Source organism: Nannospalax galili, unplaced genomic scaffold (genome assembly GCF_000622305.1).
Source record: "Nannospalax galili isolate Female #2095 unplaced genomic scaffold, S.galili_v1.0 scaffold892, whole genome shotgun sequence".
Lineage (NCBI taxonomy): Eukaryota > Metazoa > Chordata > Mammalia > Rodentia > Spalacidae > Nannospalax > Nannospalax galili.
This window is the reverse complement of record NW_008333311.1, coordinates 3,413,540-3,436,738: the sequence shown is the minus strand read 5'-3', so window position 1 is coordinate 3,436,738 and position 23,199 is coordinate 3,413,540. Positions and strand designations below refer to the sequence as shown.

The window sequence follows — 23,199 nt, the reverse complement described above, 5'->3', positions numbered from 1 at the left end:
AACTCTGAAACTGTTAGAAGAAAACATTGGCAATAACCTACAAGGTGTAGGCGGATTAAGAAGTAGGAAAGGATTTTCTAAACTGGATGTCAATTACTTGGGAAACAACATCAAGAATCAAGAAATGGGACCTCATTAAACTAAAAAGCTTCTGTACATCAAAAGAAGCAACCAAGGAAGTGAAGAGAAAACCCAATTTCACTTTTCAAAATATTACCACTGGGGGTGGTGGTGGGGGATTAGCCCTGGGTATGGCAGTACATGCCTGTACTTGGGAGGTAGAGTAAGGAGAATTAGGAGTTAAAAGTCATCCTCACTTATATAACAAGTTGGAAGCTAGCTTGGTCTACATAAGGTTCTGTCTAAAAAGACCAGAAAGAATAAATGAATTAAAATAATCCCAAATAAGTGATACTTGTTGATTCTTGTGTTGGAAGACTAGGAGACAGGGCTAGTAAACACTCCTCTCCTAATTATTATGATGTATAATAGAAAATTATTTTTAAACAAAATTAGTAATTATTTTTCCTTCATGTAGTGTATGTAAAACTACTACTTATAAGCTTTGAACAATAAATAGCTTCTTTGGATCAAATGCTCTTAAATCATAAAAAAGAAGAAAATAAAGAAATGGAACTAGCTTGTTAAAGATCTATGGAAAAGGAAGAGAAGCTGTGATTTTACATGTAGGAAGCAAGTAAAACAGATCAACTATAGAATAGAAAAATCAAAGAATAAAGTAGGTCAGCAAGCCCCATGGCAGAACAATGAATTGCTATTATTGAAAGGGTTGCCAGAAGAGCAGCGGTGGGAACAGTGGTGAAGCTGGCAGGACAGACAGGTCAGCCAAACAGCTGCCAGTCCCTGAGCGTGACCTGAGTGTCCACAGGTCAAGCAGAGGATGAAAAGCAGAGCAGTCTGCTCCTTCCAAAGTTTCCCGATGCTGAGCAGACTGGGGAATGAGAAGCAAACTGAGCTGAGGCATCCACAGGGAATCGGGGGAAACAGCCTAGGATACAGAGGACACAGAGCAGATCCTGGAGCTAATTCATCAGGGTTCACTTTCAAATGAAAGAGTTTTAAAGAATGTAAGAGTTATGGAGTTGACCAAAACATTTCAATCCATTTATATCATGTACACAGAAAATCCAAATATACAACAAAATTGTTCTAAGTGATCAAGGAAATATTAAATACCAGAGACAGTGTCGTTTCTTATTTACAGCTTTAAAGTGCTTTTTATATGAAACTTCTTGCCACTAAGTGGAATCTCAGAATTATAATTATTGGAAAGGTAGATAGACACTGGTAAACTAAGACAGTGTATGTGCCAGAAATGAACAAGGTAAATCCAGAGGAAAGCATTCCATCCTTTTCTCTAGGCCAAAGATAATTAATTGAACAAGCCTAAATTAATTGGACAGAAATTTTCTCATCTGAAAAAATATTTCACCAGGTTGAAAACTATTCATAGACTAATAAAGAGGTTTAAAGAAAGGAAAGTTAAAGCCAGTCATTTCATCAGTTAAAATGCCCTATGCATGCTTCAGAACTTCATCTAGGCTCTGCTGATTAGCGAGTGAATAAAGCAGTGCATTGCTTCTGATTTTATCATACTCACATGCTAGAGGTGGGAGGTGGGTTCACAAGGCTCTGCACAAGCAGAAGACGAGAAAATACAATACTCGGGGATAGAGGCTGAGGGAAAGAACAGGGTGTGTTTTAGATGAGCTACTGGGGGAGGCCACACTGAAATCTGCCTGCTTGAATGAAGTGAGGGGACACAGCACATAAGGTCTGGAAGAGGAAGAGGAATTCATTGCACAAGGGAACATGGCCCTGGCCTTGAGGCTGGAGAAAGTTTGTGTGAAAGACTAATGTGACTGAGCAAGAGAGGGGAAGCTGGGATGGCAAGAGACAGAGCCTAATCTTGAAGCATCTTACAGTCAGTGATGAGGAGTTTGACTTTTATTCTCAAGATAATGAGAATTCATCAAGACTTTTCCTCAGAGAAGTGACATAATTTGCTTACTGTGAAAAATTTCTCTGTCAATTGTGTACAGAGTTGACAAGAGAAAAGATAAAGTAGGGAAATCAGCTGGAAAACTGTTGAGATCCATTGATGGAAATTAATGATGGCTTAGCCTAAGGAGATAATGCTGGAGGTGCTAAAAATGGGTTTGGAATATAGTGTCGAATGTAGAGTCTTCAAAAATTGGTTATAAATGAGAAGTAAAATAAAAAAGATGAAGAACACATTGGACCTTAGAAAATCTGGGCTAGAGCAGGCTAGTAGTAGACAGGTGCTTACTTTTTGTTTGTATTATGAAGAAGGAAGAAGACAGAACCAAGACAATAGTTTGAATTCATTAAGCTTGAGATGGCTATAGAGTACTCAACAGTCAGAGTACTATTAGGTATTGATTAGGTCAGTATGAATCCAGAAGAAGGATCTGGCTGACAATATGCCAATGGAAGTCATCAGCTTATAGATTAGACTGCAGATAATAGTAGGACCTTACTCATTGGTATTCTAACAGTAAATTAAGTTTCCCAGTCAGGAAACTTGGTATGACAGAATAGACTAAAAAAATAGCATATAATAATAATAATAATAATAATAATAATAATAAGTTAACTACAAGGGACTAATAAAGGACACACATAGGCTAAATATAAAGGAAAGAATGGGGTTGGCTAAAATATCATGTAACCTAGGCTTCAGTTAAAATCTGTCATAAGAGAAAAAGATTTCTACAGAACAGGGAGTACAATTCATCAAGAGGATAGGATAATTGTGAATACATATGTGCCCACATCAGAGCCCCTAAATGTACACCAAATTGATAAAGCAGAAATTCAGCAAGGAAACAGTAAACTTAAATAATATTGCAGACTAAATTTAATCCATCATATGTAGAATATTCCATCAAGCATTGCAGAATACACATTCTACTTAGGTGTACACAAAGTATTCTCTGAGATAGACTAATGTTTCCCTCAAAAAGCTTTAACAAATTTGAGAGAAACAATAAATGTATTTTCAAACTGTAATGATATGAAATGGACATCAGTAACTAGAGGAGTTTTGGAAAATTCACAAACATAGACATTAAGCAACCAATAAATCCAAGAAGAAATCAGAAAGGAAATCTAATGACATCTGAAGGAAAACAAAACTAAAATATGCATACCAAACTAATGGAATACAAAAAAAGGAGTTATAAAAAGGAAGTTACAAGAATTAATTCCTACATTTAAAAAAGGAAGATTTCAAATAAGCAGATTAACTTTACACCTCAGTTAACCAGAAAAACAAAACAAATACGCCCCCCCCAACTAAGTTCAAACAAACAGGAAGAAAATAATGAAGAACAGAGCAGAAATAAATAAAATAGTGACTATACGAAATCGTCAAGATCAGCAGAATCAAGTGTTTTTTGTCGTTGTTGTTGTTGTTTTAGTCATTTGACACAGGGTCTCCCTGTAGTCAGAGCTAGCCTGGACCTCACTATGTAGACTAGGCTGTCCTCACAGAGATCCACCTGCCTCTGCCTCTCTAGTGCTGGTATTAAAGGCATGTGCCAACATGCCTGGCTATCAAGTGTTGATTTTAAGAAGATAAATGAATTGATAAATCTTTAACTTTATTAAGTAAGAAAAATGAGAGAGAACTTGCATAGATAAAATTGAAAACAAAAGAGACATTACAAATGGTACCACAGAGCAGAAAATAAAATAGAATTTATAGTTATGCTACATACTGGATAATCAAGACAAAGAATAAATTTCTAGAAATATACAACTTACTAAGATTGAACTATGAACAAGTGGAAAATCTGGTGGAAATAAGAATGAGTTGGTAATAAAGGGTCTAACATCAAGGAGAACCCTTAATGAAGGCCTAATGGTTTTGCTGCTAAATTCTACTAACTATTGAAAGATACAACATGGATTTTTTTCTCTTTGGATACAGGATGTTTCAATGTATGAAAATTAATAAAAATGATATACTACATTAACAATCTGTCACCTTGATAACTGCAGAAATTTCATTTGGTAAAACTTAATATCCTTTTCTGATAAAAACTCAACAAATTAGGTATAGAAGGAATGTGCCTTAATGCCATAAAGGTCATATACAATAATATCATAACTAACATCACCCTCAACAGTAACAAGCTGAAAGCTTTTCTTCTAAGATCAGAAACAAGGCCATGTGACCACTCTTGTCACTTCTACCATAGTAATGGAAATCTTAGCCAGAGGAAATAGGAATAAAATATAGTAAAGGACCATCCACATGGGAAAAGAAGTTGAATTGTCTTTCTTTTTAGATAAAATGATTTTAAGTATAGAAATTGTAAAGAATCCATAAAACGGTGAAACTTAATGAAATCATCTGATACAAAATCAACATACAAAAATATTAGCAGTGCAAACTCAAACAGACAAAAGCCCAGCATAGAACTATGGAAAAGGGCATCATGCCCCAATCTTAGCTGAACAACTATTGGGCAGCTGATTACTGCTCAGTGAGGAAGAGCTGATCTTCCTTGAGGGTGTGACTCTAGATAGGCAGACCCCAGTAGATGAACTTGCACTGAGGAATGTCAAGGGACCCTAACTTGATTCAATAGATTTTAACATCAGTGACAGAATGCATGAAATCCAGTGTGGGGGGGGTGTTAACTGGAGGGTGCCAATGGGGAAGTGGGGGTAAAGATGATTAAGATGTGGTATATGAAATACACAAAAAACAATAAAAATATGTAAAAATGTATATTAGCGGTGAGTTATCAAAAAAAACAAATTAAAAATAGAATTCCATTAAAAAGAATAAAATATTTAGGAATAAATTTAACAAAAAGGATAACAGATCTGTGCACTAAAGACTCTAAGACATTGATTAAAGAAATTTCATGTTCATGAATTTAAAGGAGTAATGTCATTAAAATATTTCTACTACACAATGTGATTTATAAATGTAACCAATATTTATCAAAATTCTACAACATTCATCAAAGAAATAGGAGGAAAAAAAACACTTAAAATTTACATGGAACCACAAAATTCCTCAAATAGCCTAAGCAATTTTGAGTGAAAGTATTAAAGTTTGAATCACTATACTTCCTCATTTTAAACTATATTACATAGCTATAGTAAATAAAACAGTATGCTCTGGCATTAAAAGCAATTATATGGACCAATGGGACAGAATATAGAGCTTAGAAATAAATCAATGCTTATAGAATCAGCTAATATTTAATAACAAAATCAGGAGTACACATGGAGCAAGGATAGTCTCTAATAAATGACGGTAGGAAAGATATACATCCACATGTAAAATAACGAAATTGCACCTTTATTTTACACTACATTTAAAGGTTACCTTAAATAGATAAAGGACTTAAATGTGAGACCTGAAGTATTAAACTTCTAGAAAAAGACAGAGGGGAAAAAAATCCCCTTGACATTAGCCTTGGTAATAAAATTCTTTTGGTTTATGACACGAACAACATGGCCAACTAAAGCACACATCACCAGGCAGGCGTACATCAAACTGACAAGATTTAGTACTGCAAATGCAACAGACAACAAATTTCAACAGCAACCTATGAAATGACAGAAAATACAGGTAACCTTACATTTGATAAATGATTAATACACAAAATATCCACAGAACGTATACAAGTGAAGAAAACAATAAAACATAACAAATAACTTGTCTAAAAATGGGCAAAGGGTCCGAAGAGAAGACTCAGGGGCTAAGAGGACGTGTTGCCCTATCATGAGAACTGGAGTTTGGATTCCAACATTCACACTGGGTGGCCCACAAACAACTGTAATTTCAGCTCTAAGGAATTTGATTCCTTCTTCTGCCCTCCACAGGCATGTGTACATACATGAGCACACAGGCTTATACAGACATCTACATACACATCAATAATAAACAAAATAAAATAAATATTTTAAAATAGACAAAGAATATTAATAAATAATTTTCCAAAATTGTATAAAAGACTAACATACTCTAAAAAAATTCTCAGCATCACCACCATCAGGGAAATGGGGGTCAAGATCACAATAAACCATTTCTTCACATCTAATATGATGATGCATGAAAATAACAAAATAAGAAGTGTTGGTCAGGAGGTAAAGAAGGGGAATCCTTGTATACCATGAGAAAGTACATTGGGATAGCCATTACAGAAAACAGCTTGAGGATACCTCAAAAAATAAAAATGTAACTGCTATGGGATCTTGTAATCCCATTCTGAAAATATATCTGCTATGGACTGAATGCTCCCCAAAGTTTATGTTAGCTCAGTTCTCACTGTGGTAGATTAAGAAGCAGGGACATGTGAGAAGTGATTGACTAAGAGCCCTTATGAATGAATGAACGCCCTATGAAAGGGTTGAAAGGGAACTAGCTCGGATAACTTTTGCTCATCCATCCTTCTGCCCTGTGTACAGATGCAGCAAAAGCACTCTCTTTAGACGTTAAATGCTGATATCTTGAACTTCCTAAGATTCAGAACTCTGAGACTCAAATTTCTGTTGTTTGTGTTATTCAGTCTAAGATGTTTTATTATAGCAACACAAACAGAAACAATATCCAAGTGAAATGAAACCAGTAGCTGAAAAAGATACCTGCAGTACCGTATTCATTTCAGCATGGTTTAGAATAGCCAAATGACAATTAATGCTTGAATGGATCAAAAAATGTGCGTTTTGTTTATTTTCTGTGATAAAATACTGACCAAAAGGAATTTCGGGAGGACAGGTTTATTACAGCTTACAGGTTATAGTCCATCCTTGAAGAAGCCAGGGCAGGAGCTCAAGGCTGAAATCTGGAGGAAGGAGCTGAAGCAGAGACCGTGGAGAAATGCTGCTCACTGGCTTGTTCCCCTGGCTTGTTCCCCTGGCTTGTTCAGCTACCTTTTTATATACAGCCCAGGCTTACCTGTGTAAGTATGGCACCACTCATAGTGGGCTGGACCCTCCTACACCAATTAGCGGTTAAGAAAATGCCTCACAGCCATGCCAAAAAGTCAATCTGATGAAGGAAATTCCTCAACCAAGATTCTCTCTTCCCAGATATGTCTAGGTTAGTGTCAAGTGAACAAATACTAACAATGATGATGTGTATACCCAGAGAGTGGAATGTCATTTCAGCACAAAAAAGAGGGATATTTGCCAGGTTCATAGGTAAACCTGGAAGACATTATTTGAAGTCAGATAAGCCAGGTGCAGGAAAAGAAATACTCCATAACCCTTCTTATATATAGAATGTAAAAAAAAATAAAATGATATGAAACTCATAAACTTTTAAAAAATATTTTATTGATTATTTGTTATTTTATGTGTATGAGTGTATTGCTTGCATGTATGTAAGTACACCCATTGAGGTCAGAAGAGGGCATTGGATCCTCTGGAACTGGAGTTACAAATGGTTGCTAGCCACCATGTGAGTGCTGAGACTCGAACCTGGGTCCTCTGCAAAAAACAGCCAGTGCTATAAACTGCTGAGTCATTGTTCCAGACCCAAAACTCATGAACTCAAGAAGCATGCTGGATGCCAGGGATTTGTGCAGGGGGAAATGAGATGTTTGTTAACAGAAGTCAACTTTTAGTTAGAAAAGAAATAAATTCTAGAGAGATAATGCACACACACAGACACACAAACACACATGCACAGAGTAACAATGTGTGGTGATAGATTGATTACTTTGATTTTGGTAATCTTTATACATACCTGTAATGCACATCATGTATACATATATCAAAGCATAACATTTTGTACCTTGAATACATATCAGCTTGCCAAATGGACTTCAGTAAAGGTGGAAAGAATTGATAGATTGTATTTAACAGTATTAGATGAGATTGCCTAGAGAGTGAATGTAAATATATAACACACACAGTAAGTGGTTGGCATGTAAAGGGACGAATGACCAGGATTAGCTGAAAGCAGAGAAAGGAAAACCTGCTGCTGCAGTTCGGTGACATATCATGGTGATATCCGAATAAAGACAGCCTGATTCAGCACCCATTTCGATCATGAGTGGGGCCAGAATAGTTTTAAGAGCTTATTCCTTTAGATTTCTCCTGGAACTATGTTCTTGAACAAAGGCCTTTCTCTTTCTTTGGTGAAACAATACATCCAGTATGAAATGGGAAAGGAAAGGCAGAAAGATTTTCCCTTTCTGGCCCAAATAACCTACAACAGCATATACAACCACAAACATGCTATTGATTTAATCCCACTTGTCGCTTGAACACAATTGGGATAATCAATTGCTTCCAATGAACACTTACAGCCTCACAGCTTGCAGTGTAAGATGTGTCACAACATATACACACACACACACACACACTCATTATGTATCACAGCTTTCTTATCTACAGAAGGATCTCTTGTTAACTTCTATGTTTTGTTTTTCCGTGTGTTTGTGGACATAAGTTTTTCATTATTTCAGTAATACTGAGGAGAAATTTCTTATAATGTGGTAATAATATTATTAGTGTTTGTTTGAAAAAAGTGTCCCAAACTGTCTTGCAGATGTCTGCACCAGTTCTCGTTTCCTCCAGCAATGAGTGAGCATCCCTGCTGCTCTGTACCCTCACCATCACAGTGTTCAGTGTTCTGAGCACTGGCCATTCTTATAGATATGCAGTGGCATCTCATTACTTTAAGTTGATGTTGTCTAAAGGCATATGATATTAAATATCTTTTAAGATGCTTCCCAGCTATCTCTGTATTTTCTTGGGTGAAGTGTGTGTTCAGTATTCTACTCGTTTTAGTTGAGTTGTTCTGTTTCTTACTGTTGAGGTTCAAGAGTGCTTTGGGTATAACAGACGTTGTCAGACGTGTTTCTGTTGTACTTATTCTTCACAGAGTCTGGGACTTGTCTTCTCATTCTTGGCCTTGTCTTGACCAAAGCAGAAATTTCATAATTTTAATAAGCACCAGGTTATCATTTTTTTTCTCTTGGAGATCATGACTGTTGTGGTGATTTGAATGAGAAGGTCTCCCATGGACAACAAACATTTAAATACTTGGCCCCATTTGGTGGTGCTGTTTGCAGAGGTTTAGGAGCTGTGGCCTCACTGAAGGAAGCATGTCACTGGAAGTGGGCTTTGAGACTCATAGCCTTGTCCACTTGCATCCTCTCTCTGCTCCCTGTGCCTGCCTGAAGATGTGAACTCCTGTTCTAGATCATCTGTTGGTAAAATTACATTTATTCCATTTTTTTTTTCGTTTTTTTTCACCCTTTTGTCAAAGCGTAGCTGACTGTATTTATTTGGGACCATCTCTGCTCTACTCTTCTATTTTTTAGTCTTTCAACAATCCTACACTTTCTTGATTGTTAAAGATTTGTAGTAGGACTTGAACTAAGGTGATATTAATTCCTTAAGACCCAGAGATCCCTCCAAGTTGCCACTTTGATAAATTGCTGACCAAGATCATCTTCTTGGTTTGATGGGCTCCCAAATGTCCTTTTCTTTATGTGACTCAATCATCAAATTTGGGGCACTCGTATTCAATAAGAAGTTCACCAAAAATTGATATTCTAGTACAAGAATGCAAAATTATTCATCACAAATGAGAAATTTTACTGTTGGATAAAGATACATGTAGCTAATCAGTACCTTCCCTCCTTGGGAACAGGTTGTGCTGACAGAGATCTCCTTTGAGTTTCAGTGAGAGGCAGCTGATCTGGTTACCAGAGAAGGGCATCCATTGACACCAGGCAGTGGTGAACATTGCCTCAGAAAGAAAGAACCCTGCTCGGGGGACAGAACCTTCTAGAGTACCAGGACTGGATGTCCTTCCCCAGGAACCACTGGCTTTTATGGCTCTAAATGCATCTCCCCTTTTCTCTTCTATTTATAGTGCTTTCAAGGCTAACCACTGTCTCTTGCTGATGGATGCCTTTTTAAAATCTTAGGTATATTATTGTGCTCAATCAATTACAATCAAGACCTGCAGGATAGGGAGCCATTAGTCTCTTTCTAAAGTGAAATTGTCTAACACTGTTTGGCTCCATTATGTGTAGGCTTGAATTTTTATCTCTACTTCTAAATTCATAGGGATGTATTAGCTTCAGAGGAAGAAAGAGGTATTAGAAGAGCACTTGACTATCAAAGTTATTTTCTCCCTAGGCTGGATAGCATAAGCATCACAAGACTGCAACTTATAGATAATAATTTATATCTTTATATTTATGCGTTAGTTATTTTTCTCTTTACCGTGACAAAATGCTTGATAAAATCAACTTAAGGAAGGAAGGGTCTATTTTGGTTTCCAGTATGCAGGATACACTTCATGATGGTGGGGAACACATGGTGGCAGGAGCATGAGGCAGTTGGTCACATGCATCCACGGTAAGGAAGCAGAAAGAAATACATATCGGCGCTTAGCTCACTTTCCCCTTCCCCTTTTTATTTAGTCTGGGTCCACAGTGATGGAATAATGCTTCTTACAATCAGTGTGGATCACCATCCTCTCCCCTTAGTTAAACCCTTCAGAAAATGACTTCAGAGACAGGCCCAGAGATGGGTCTCCTAGGTGATTCTAAACCCCATCAGGTCAACAAGATTAACAATATATCATGTTAAAAGTGTATGTGCACACATATATACATACGCACAAATATACACATATGCATGTTCATATTCATATTCTTGCCTGACCCCAGCCTTAGACTTTGCTTTTGACATTTTGCCAATTGATACTAGGTTATTATCCCCAAAGCTGTTATTTGAACTCACAATTGGCAATACATGTTATACTATGTTTTACCTATTTTTACAGCATTTATTGCTAAGCTTTTTAGCTTGGCTTTACATTTAAGCAATAGTTTTGGCCAAGCATATGACAGATAAAAATATACATAATATATACACCTTATGAATACCTATGAGTGCCATATAAATATGTCCCTATCCCCGTGTAACACTGACAACGATATTTCACCCTATTTCTGCAGAGACGTGTGCCTTTATTTAATTGAGAACTAAGTGAAATGGCCGTGCATTGACTTGAAGTTTATCTGGCTGAGTGCTTACTGTATTAGAACAGAGATTAACTGTTGTGCCTACACAGAATTTACTTCAAATAAAGTAGAAAAGGATAGATTTATGGTGAGTCTAGGACACAATATATTTTTTGCTTTGGAATAAAATCAATGTCACTTGATCTCTGTGATCTTCAGTGTATCAATGTACAGCTGTTCATTATAAATGAACAGTAAGAGAACTAAACAAAATAGAGTGCACATGAAAGCATTTTAGGAAATGCAAAACACATTTTCATTCTAAGGGACGATAGGCCTTTACTATGAGCCTGTTCTTGAGTGCCATATTAGAGATTATATTGAATATCTCTATCATTATATTTTAAGTAAAACAGAAGTGGTTTTCTTAAGACTACAGAAATCATTCCTTTATAAATAATAGGCTTTCAGAAAACTAAGGCCTGTTCAATATGTTTTGTAAATAGTGTTGGAAAAGGTATCAGGCTTGTTGTTTCCTTAATCTGACTACCTTATTGTTAATAAATGGCTGTCTAAATAACTTTTTCTCAAATTGGAGTTCTGTTTTACTTACCAGAACTCTCCTAAAGCATGACTTGTTCTATTGGCTACAATGTGTTTTCACTGAGTTAAACTCATGTGTGCATCATCAACCTTAGCCCCACACCCCTCTCTGTAGTTTTGTCTTTTTTACAGATGGGGCTTATGACACTGAAATCACATTGTTTGGTTCTGTCTCCATAGATTAGATCACCATATTTTTCATGTCCAGAGTTCAGTTCAAGGTTGTGGGCACACCGGAGGGAAAGCAGGCTCTTCTCTAGAAACTTGATTATTATTGGTAATGTGGTTCTGTTATGAGAGTGTCTACAAGGTACCTTAAGTTCTACATCTTCCTCCCGACATTCTACTAAAAGCAACATCGTAGGAAACGTTACAGTTCAATCTGCTTTGTTAAGTCTTTAGATAATAAAATGAGCCTCATGATCCTGAGTCATTGTGTCTTCCTTCAGGTTCTAATTTTGTAAAAGACCCATGATAGTAGAAGATAGTACTCTAGTTACCCAGGCAAAGAGCCCCCAGTAGGAGGTAAGTGTCAAGGATTGTGCCCTAGTTTAACCAATATCTACAGTGTGAACTTAAGACATTTCACCTTCCTTTTATTCTTTTTTATTTTTGAGAAAGGGTGTTCCTGTAGCCCCAACTGCCTTGGCACTCTCTATGAAGACCATGCTGGCCTCAATCTCACAGAGATCCACTTGCCTCTGCCTCCTGAGTGCTGGGACTAAAGGTGTGCTCCATCATGACTGGCTTTTACCTTCATTTTTAAACCAAAGAATCTTGACTGGTATTCATATTCATTATTAAGACCCTCCTGAGATCTACTTAAAAATATGGACCTTCTCCCTTAAAGTAGCATAATATAGATATACACATATGCACATATGTGTGTATACACACACACACACACACACACACACACACTTCTAAGTTAGAGTTAGGGACTTTTCAAAATCTACCCACAGAATCCCTAGAGGACACTAGAATGATTTCCAAGGCCTAAAGTATGTGATTGTACAAAAGAAAATCTATTATTTGTATTTACTAAATGTGCTTCTGAATTCATTTAAAATATATACATTTGAACAGAACATGACTCAAGCCTGCAATTTCAGGATTCCTCAAGATGCCAAAGTAGAAAATTGCTGTGAGTTCAATGCCAGCATGAACAACATAGTGAATTCTAAACCAACATGAGCTACAGTGTGAGACCATTTCAAAAGCACATACGAAACAAAGAAACAAACAGAAACCACCATGTTTCTTGCTGGACAAACAGAATTCTGGAGCTATCTTTCCTACACTGTGCTACAATCTGCTTCCCTCACCATGTACATGTCAGCCATTGACCCTGTTTTTCCTCGCAAGAGCTACATAAGTTAATTTTAATTTTGCGCTAGTATTTAGAAGTTCAAAGTTAGTCTCTGTTATCTTCTTAGTTTTCAATACCATAAACTTTCCAATTTCACCTACAATTCCTATAGAAAAGTCTTCTTATGACCCATATGACCAGAAACCAAGTCCTTTCTCAAAATACCGAATCTATCATTGGGAATATCCCAATAAAACCAATTACTCTGCTCCTGAAAACAGGCAGCTCTTATGGGGTCATTGTAATCAACCAACCAATGTTGTCTTCATAATTTTTTTTTGCAGATCTTTCTTTGAATCCCTGGCTAGCCACTAACTCACTATGTAGACTAAGCCAACTTGTTACAGTCCTCCCATCTCTGCCTTCTAAATGTTTGTTTACAGGTGTGCACAGCCACATTTCACTTCATGTCATACTTTTGCAAAGCAAGATTAACTTTTTAAAACAAAAAGCCCAATTGGCCCAGGCTTTCCTTACCTGTCATTTGGGGGTATAAATAAAGTGGTAAAAATAATTATCTGTGATTTGGTAAATATACATGTTTTGGCAACTGATAATCCTCTTTGTGAGTCTTCACTTGATTGCATCACATATTTAGCCAATCCACATTTCACCACCTGCTCTGCAGAGTAAGAGGTACAGAAATACCTGCCCTGCTCTTGGACATTTGTTTCTTCTCCTTTTCTTCTCTGACTCAGTCTACTTGGTTTTCCTCCAACTCAATTCTCTTCATATCTTTATATATGAATACCACTTAGCCCTGTCTTGTGCATGATCCTGAGTATTCTTGTTGTGATGCATAATTAGCTCCATTGCGTTTTATGAAGCTCCCTTGCCTCATGCCTGTGTGTAGCCATGGCTGAGGCTGCAGTTGTCCTGGATGCTGGCTGAGATGTGGGCCACAGCCCATGTGTAGGGGAAGGGTTTTACTCATGTTCATCAGCATCTGTCAGGGAGGAGTGTCTCGGAATTTCATCAGTACTCCCAGAACCATTTATTTTCCTTCTAGATTATTCAAATGTTGAATATTTGTATTCAATGTATACTTGAAACTACACTTGAAAAGAGTATAGAGAAAAACATTATGAAATATACCTCAACAGGCTATACACTTTGATTTTAGCATCATTAGGCCTATAGCAAATGAATATTGCTGATGGGTAAAAGAAAAATAGTGGTCCAAAGGAATTTCAAGTCACGAATCTATCAGCTATATATTATCCAACTGAAAGCAGGCATTAAAGTAAACTGCTCTGAAAACTAAAGAAATTGTGTCAAATGTTCAGCAAAGCATCTCTGTGACAACATGTTACCATCTGTGCTTTGTCAAAGCTTTTCCTTTGGAAATACTTCATTTCACAATTGAATAAGGGCTAAAAGAGAAACTTCCAGAGTTTGTTCATGTGAAATGTTTTACTTTAAAAACAAGTGTGTCTTTCTCATATAACTTTGTGATCATTGTTATTATAAAAATAAACACAATTTGGATCTGGATAGGCAAGTGGACCTTTACTCAAGTGTGGGAGGTGGTTGATTAATAGTTCAGTAGGTTGGGCACTTTAGTTTCTATTGTTTATACATTTACACAAGTCAATATTGACATTAAATCACTAATCCTCATTTAAAGAAAATGATCTCAAGCACAGTTTCATTACCTTATAGTTGACAGGGATGAGCACCAGAATCAATAGAACCTCAACAGGGGTTGGGGGGCAGTTAACCTCAGTTCAGGAAAAGGAATGAGAGAATACTTACTCAGTATCTCAGATTGACTTCTAAGAACCTGTGAATCAGGCTCAGTTTCGGTACTCTAAACCCATGATACATCTTAGTAAATTGTTGGGAAGTCTGGATCAGCATCCAAAAAGTTAACATTAAAACTTGGTTGGGATATCCTATAACAAAACTTTAAGATCACATCACTTGGGGGCTGGAGAAATGGCTGAACAGTTAAGAGCACCGACTGCTCTTGCAGAGGACCCAGGTTTGATTCCCAGCACCCATGTGATGGCTAACAACCATCTGTAACTCCAGTTCCAGGAGACCCTACACCCTCTTCTGACCTCCATGGGAGTTGTACACAGGCACTTACACATATGCTCATACACATAAAATAAAAATAATAATAAACAAACTAAAAAAACCCTCAACAACAACAAAAAACAAAATGAAACAACAAAAAAAAAGATTACATCATTTATTGATTCAGTATATCCTTCAGGAGACTCTTCCTTGAGCACCACACCACCTTTATAATTTAGAGCAAATCGCTTAAATTCTCTGAATTTGCATCATGTATTCATGGAATATAGTAAGTGATGTGTGCAAAACTATAGCCTAGTATCTGGTTGGATACTCAGTGAACTCCTTCCCCCTTTTGTTAGCATTTAAATTTCTTTTCTATGTAGCTTATCATAATCTAAAGTGATTTTCAATTCCTAAAAATAAATTTCTCCCTAAAGTCTTGTGTCAACAGGAATTGCAAGTGATCTGTGGTTTGCAGATTAAATTAGAGTATTTAAATATTATTACAACTGATCAAATATTTTTGCAAGATAATCCACAGAGTCCAAGTATTTCATTCCTTGCCAAATTGTACATCGAGACTTGGTGTCTACAAAGAATGCAAATGAAAAGTTCTTGAGTCTTGGTTTCATAGAAAACATAAGCTGTCTGTAACTTACTTTGCTTTATCAATTCTAACTTCAGCGCTTTTCAGTGATACCTAGAACTATCTCATAAACCAATTTTCCAAAATGTAAGTGTATGAAAATTTCTATGTTAAGTATTGCCATGTGTATAGATTGTCAGATGGTCTAATGTCTAAACAGAATACAGCCAAGGAGATGAAGATAATTCAGAAGGTAAATGTGGTTGTGGTAGTGACCTTCTGATTTTATACTTCCAATTTCAATTAATTGAAAAATACCTGAAGATTAATTATTGTGAAATTGACAGTGCATGTACTAAATTGTTTCTTCATTATTCAATCAATTATTCGGACAATAATTACTAATGAACACCTATTGTTGAGTAGGTACTCTGCCTTGGATTCCAAAGTGAAACTACATATACCCTGACATCAGTGAGTTTGATCTAATGCAAAAGATGTAAACAAGCACAGTTCAATGAGGTCCTTGATACAAGAACGGATCCCAGTGAGGTGGGAGAATGTGAGTAGTCACTTGCCAGCTTTCATGGGGAGTTACACTCACCTTCAAAAGAAGCATTCTGATACCTGAAGGATGAGTGAAAGATGGCTAGATGTGTGAGGAGGAGGAAGATATTTATCAATGAAAACAGAAGGAGGAGAAAAACACAGAGGCTTGAGGGAGATTGAGCGGTTACCATTGCTAGAGCTGAAATCACTTTGAAAGATGGAAAGAAGAGCTATAGAAAAAGGAGGTCCAACAGGCAGGAAGAAGCCAGGTCATCTGAACACAAGATAGCAGGCAAAGTTACACCAACGTTTTTTTTTTTTTTTTTTTTTTTCCCACTCTGTAAGTCCTGTTATTGAAGAATTATGAATAAAGGAGTTCTATAATCCAATGGGCATGTTCTGGGTCCAAAAGAAGATTAGCAATATTATATTTGTTTTTGTTTTGTTTTGTTTTGTTTACACATTCCAGAAATGGCACACACCCTTTTGTTCTTAGGAGTTTGAATGGTTTTCCTTGTAATTGAGTTCAGGGATGCCAAAAGCAATATTTGAACTAAATGATACATCAGGATTATAATAAGGGCCTGTGAACAGATCTTTAGTTAACAGAGCTTTAATAGACTGTGGTGCAATCCTTAGTAGAGAAGATTTAATTATAAAAGATACCCTGTGTCTAATGGAAATTTGCCTGGGTGTGTTTTTACTGCTCATTGAATGAAGAGGTTTATATAGAATTACATTGTTGAGATTCTTGGAGAAAAACATACACACACCAATGAAGGCTTTCCACTTCTCATTTTCTTTAGCTTTTTCAGAAAATCAGTGAATCTTCCAGAAATAAATTTCACTTGAATTTTGCCCAATTTTTATAATTTCAGGGGTTAAGCATCTGAAAGGACAGAATGAATCAGCATTCCCTGAAGAAGAAGAAGGAGAAAGTGAGAGAGAAGAGCAGTGGGAACATTGATGACCCATCTGTCACAAGGCGGCTTCTTGGGAATAGCTGGACTGTATACTTTTCTGACCATCCCATGGAACTCCAAAGCTCGGCTTCTAGAAGCATCTTCTGTCTTGTCCTCCACAGTCACAGCAGTAATGCTCCTTCTGGAAGCTGAGAACAGATTGGTCATATCACTTGCAATTAAAGACTAAGCATTTATTTTACAATGATTTTTCTCTTACACTATTAATACCTAGAAATTTGCTTACCTGTGACTGTTCTCACTTCAGTACTGCCAGAGCTTAATTTATCCTAGCCTACTGATAAGATTTACATCCTCAAGTCACATGTAAATAGCATCACTCCAAGAGTAAAAAATAAATAGTAAATAAATAGTAAACACACTCAGAATGTGTGTGAATGAGGAACTGATTTAGAGAAGAATATCTAGGAAGCATTTAAGTAAATATCTGCATTTAGCATGCTTCTGTATGTACAACAGAACGGAGCTTACTTCGAGATGAAAGATGGAGAAACACCAGTTTTGTTCATTCAAAATACATCAGATGTGAAACAAGTTTCTCCTCCACAGCACATTGATGGTTTCTTAAAGAAACAGAATCCTCTTCTTTTTCTAAGCTGTGCACTATTTATTTCTCAGCATTTCATCTAGTCATTGAAAAGTGCAGAATTTATAATAAAAACATGGCAAATCTATTCTGCTCTTCTTTTAACTACTTGAAATTTAAGCCAACTGCTTCATATTGCTTTTTTTGCTTGGGATTTCTTATTGTTGTTTGGAGTTTCATTTTTTCATTCCTAGGGAGTGAACTCGGGGCTTTGTATATGCACATATTCTTCCACTGGGCTTTCCTCACGCCTGTTGCATTTGTATAAATCATTAACATTCTTTCATTTTTCTGTATCACACAGTGAGAAATTTCATTAACTCTGCCATATACTCACACTAATTTTACAACTAGTTTTTTAAAGGAACTAGGAAGGTATTCTGTGGGGAGCTGTGAAAATAAAGAGAAAAATAATTTCTCTGTAGAACTGGCATTAGATAACAGCAACTTTTTATAAGACTGTAGATATTTCTTGAATATACTTTGACACACAGTTCTAGCCTTTTGACCAATTTTTATTGCTCATGCTATTTGAGTGAAGAATTTAGTGACAATGGAAGAATGCTCATTTTCCTCCATAAATCTATGATTTTAGGGAGGTTCCAAAGTTTCATGAAAGGAAAAAGTAAAGATTTTTTTAAAACATTAAGAGGAGACTCTAGTGAGATAGTTCAGTGGGCAAGAGCATTTTCTGTCAACTGACAACCTTATCTTAGTTCAATCTCTGGAATCCACATGGTGGGAGGAGGGAACTGACTCCCGCAAGTTGTCCTATGACTTCCACATGTAGCACACATTCAATAAATAAATAATTGCAAAAGACTAATGAAAACTTTATTAAGGTCCATATTTCTTGTAAGTGATTTTTGAGCTGTTTCTGTCTCAAAAACATCCTGACACTTTTTGAGACTCATTGAGGTACTAGAAACTTAAAATAACTTTTTCCCTTAACTTGAATAGACACTTCTATACTTTCTTTTCAAAAGGGTTTAGGCAAACACAAAGAAACCAAAGCTATTGCTGATTCTTAACATGATCTGGAAACAACTTGGCTTCTGGATTCTGCTGTGCTGTGCTCTATTCTTAGGATCAGTGTTTAAGGAACATGTTTTCCTTGGGATATGGTGGTTTCTTCTGTTCTGTGTTCCACTCTCAAATCATAAAGCACTAATAGCTTAAAGCTTAAGTTTTCCTTGGGAAATATGTGGCTTTCTCAGAAATTTGCAGGAAATCGGATGAGATAGTGGGTTTTCAATGTTCTTTTCCCACAATTAGAATCTACAAAAAACCCCACCATTCTTCCAAAGGACAATGTGGCTTCAGTTTGAATGAATGGACAAAGAAACTTTCTGATCAACACTCCCCAAAATTTTATATCTGCCAAACCATATTCATTCGATAATATTATGGGGAATAAACAAACTTTGAGTAATTCTGACTTGGATTCAAATTCAGCATCTACCAAATTTTAAATTCAATTTCTCCACTTGCAAAGGTTCATGCTGAACCTACAGTGTCACTGAGACATGAATGAGGTAAGATTGACAAGATGCCTAGCTCAGCCTAGTGGACATGGAATAATTGATGTCCGACATTGCCAGAGTTAGAGTCCAGAAACTTTCTATCTGAACCTCATCTAATGCAAGTCCTTTTTGACATGGAAAAGAGTTTCTCCACTTGCTCCTAAGCATCTCTGGTCATGCCCCAATCACCCAAAGTTCGACTTACTAGACCTGGAACGTACTAGAACTCTGTGCTATACCCACCCCTTCTCCACATCCTTTCATATTCCTCTTTCAGCAACTCTGAACACTACAGAATTCCTGTAACTCCTTTCCCATGTCTTAGTCAATCAGATATCAAGAAATCATCTCCTAAGTGATTTCTTCTCTTTGGTAAAACATCATCAACTATTCCCAAACTTTTCTCATTACCGTGGTCACTCAACTTTGACATCTTCAGTTCTTTGTGCCGAATATAAGAAAGGTTTTGCCAAGTGATTATGTTACAGATTATGTTTCTATCTCCTACACAGAAAAAGAGAGACAAAGAATGCAGCAGGGCAGGCAGCTAGGTCTGAGTGCTCACTATTGGATAATAAATTTGTAATCTTCATAGAGTAGTTCAAGTTAAAGAGCTATTCCCAAACCAAATTCTAAACAAATTTTTACCATTTCACTTTGAATTGCCAATGGTTTCCACATTGTGGAAAAATAAGATAATTTTAGGCTGGTCATGATCAAGTTATTTTTCTTTTATAGTTATGAATAATATCATAGTATATAAAAATCTCAATCTATGATTTTATAGTGATTATTGTTTAGAATGAGTGAAATTTAAAGTGGGAATATATTTAAAATTATATTCAGAGACTATAGTAGTACCCTGAATCACAAAAACTATAAAAAAACGAATGAATTTCTAGAAGCATTGGCTTTGGATATTGTTGTGGCAATGCTGGTATATGTATTTCAGTGTTCATTGACTTGCAATATAAATTTATTAAGTCATAAATATGCCATGTTCATTGCATTAATGTCAAAAATCTTTTTATGTTTCTCATTTGCATATAAAATCAAAGTTTAAGTGCAAAGTTAATAATAGAAAAAGCATGTCTGCTTATATGAAAGTGTTTCTGCCATTATTCAATTTGCAGCATTTACTTCTGAGTAAAGAGGATAAGGAAAGAAACATTCTTTTTCATTCTATAAGTCACTGACTTCAAAAGAACACTTCTCAAGGTCCTTACAGACACATTAATTAATACGTTGCTGAGATGTGAAATCTGTTAAAGAAATTAGATTATTGCATTTCTTAATGTCATAACATGAAGAACTAAATAGCAACTCGAGATAAGAAAATGTTGAGGGTGCAGATTTCTACTGAATTGACATTGATATATAAGGACTAAGCTTTGCAAACACCACCCCCCTTACAATTTGGATCACAATGAAGATAAAGGTTTCTATTCTACAGCAGTATAAGAATTTAATGAAATAATATACATAAATACATTTTGAAAGGAGGCTGTCATTCAACCATAGATCTTTCTTTGGCATTCATTTGGTGACACAAACATTGATGCCTTGATTATATTTAGCCATTAATTTGTGCAGATAATGAAGATTTTTGTCAATAGAGGGAAGATCAAATGCATTAAAGACAAAAATTTATGAAGAAAGAAACTTCAAGTTTGGTGACTTGAAGAACAAACTATAAGAATAGAAAATTTAAAATGATACTAGAGTTATTTTCAACTTTGTCTTACTCTGCTAAAAAGACTGCATTTTCCTGTGTTTTCTCTTTTTTTCTGACTTTGAGCTAATCTGGGAATGAACTTGAATTCTAACAGTCTGTGACACTGCTGTGATATTAGAATTCCCAAAATATCAGAGTAGCAGGAAACTGAAATTCTCCAGGTAGCTTAACTTAAAAAGGCCCCTGAGCACCAGAAGGCCACTTGAAGATGGAAAACAAAGCAAAACCTCAGAATGCCTGTAGAATACATCACCCAGACTCTGTTGTCCACAGGTGACACCACGTTACAGGCGCTGGCATGTTCTGCACTGGAAACGTCATTGAGTTATTGAGTTCTGGTTTGTGTCCTTTGTTCTAAAGATGGGAAAGTAAAGCCTATATTTAGTGTATATACTAAATAAATGCTCAAAATAGTGTCAAATAGGGAAAGCACTTGACAATAAACAATAGAGAAATCAGCAAACAATGTGACACCAAGGCTGCTTCCTCCCATGCACTGGAATACCCAGGATGTAGACAGTAGAACAAGGGGCTCTTCTTATTTTTCTTAACATCCGCTCCAAGTGGAAAGAGCACTGGGAGTAGGTGGGAGTAAGATGGGAGAGAAGTTCCAGCAAGGAAGTATGGTTCTCAGAAACCCTTAGCTGCTGTCTGGTGGGCCAACATTGTGTCACAGGGCCATGCTCTGACAGAAGGGATTTTGAGAAAGTAAATGCTTTGAATTGGGTCTCTTGCCACCTCACAAACAAATTAGGATTTTCATGATGTAAATGAGCATGGGTATCTGTGAACAGTCAGCAGTACTGGATTCCCGAATGAACAGAATTTAGGGACTTACCTCATCTCCCGAGCATGAAAGCGCAGGCTGCTTGTAAGTGTTGAGGAGTTGAAAATATGAATAATCACCAGATATTTGCATTAATTAAAATTCATAAGTGAGGCAGTGTTTATGCTAGCTGGATAAAACCATCTAGATCTCCTTAATCATTCCACAGTGTTTTCCATAAGATTATTTTGTATAATTTTGAAAAAGTGTATTTTATATTTGGGTGTGGTGGCATATGCCTTTAATTCCAGCACTCCAGAGGCAGAGGCAGGTGATTCTCTGTGAGGTTGAAGCCAACTGGGGCTACAGTGAGATCCTGTCCCTTCCAAAGTATATTTTTATGAAGAGACCAAAATTCTGGTTCATTACTCAATAAGTATATATGAATATTTATGGCATTTCCCCCATTATGTGCTCGAGATACAGGTAATAATAAGATAATTAAATGCTTTTGATCTATTAGTGTATATTTAAGTGATTTCAAGATAGTCATTATCTGCATATATTAATAAATGAATGACATCATTTCACGTAATGATAAATTCCAGGAAGGAAATACAGTGAGATGCTATGGCAGAGGTAGTGGTTTCTCTTCATTGTGGCAGAATGGCATTAAGCAAGTCCTTTACCCAGTTTAGAACTCAGTATGATTTGGAGATGAACAAATAGATGAACATGGATGGGTTCTTCTGACTGAGTTTTCTGTTACTGACCTCGAATTCTCTTACAGGAACAAGCAGCAAAGGAGAAAAGAAGACATGGGAATAGATAAAAGAGGCACCCGCTTTAGGGGAAGATGGACAAAGAAGAGGAAAGGGGTGTTCTTGTACGGCTGTGTGATGCGCAACAGAGTAAAACTGAGTTATGGGTCAGAAATGTACAAACACATATAGTATGTAATGGTATAAGCATGGTAAATGGTTATTTTGTCTTTTAAAACTTGACCTTAGAAAACGACCTTAAAGATTGGAATCTGTTGTTTGCTTTTTTTTTTTTTTTTTTTTAAGACTTGAAACTTCCTCCAGGAAAACTTCTAAGCACAAATCACTAATTGGATAGTTTATTCTACCCCAGCCTGTAAACTGTGTTGCTACTAAGTGTTGTATACCAGATTTTTCCCTTTATGGAGATTTATGTGATGTGGTATTAAATTCTCTGGAATATTTCCATTGTGTTCTGGGGTATTTTCTTTGTCATCACCAGGTGCAAAAATAAAATAAAATAAAATAAAATAAAATAAAATAAAATAAGTTGATAACAACCAGAAGCAAACTTGTCAGTGTAGTTCTCCTACTTGAACTTGGAAAAGTACAACACAAACCCTACCCTGTCCCCAGCCTCTCCTGTTCTACCTCCTACATTGGCTGCCTACTCGATTGCTTTCTGAAGCAGGCTTGGTATTTTACACAGA

General features: G+C 36.3%; 1 protein-coding gene across 4 annotated transcripts in view; it reads left to right on the top strand.

The window, feature by feature from the left end:
* Positions 1–22,747, top strand: part of Ppp1r1c (protein phosphatase 1 regulatory inhibitor subunit 1C) — a 163,635-nt gene extending 140,888 nt beyond the window's left edge. For 3 of the 4 annotated variants that reach the window (XM_029561045.1, XM_008827951.2, XM_008827950.2), the window contains one exon: positions 17,014–17,122. In XM_029561045.1, the coding sequence (XP_029416905.1) occupies positions 17,014–17,102 (89 nt within the window). In that variant the 3' untranslated portion in view covers positions 17,103–17,122. Of the gene's footprint in view, positions 1–17,013; positions 17,123–22,518 lie in introns of those variants that run through there. The other variant, XM_008827952.1, reaches the window with a different exon arrangement.
* The last annotated feature ends 452 nt before the right edge of the window (positions 22,748–23,199 follow it).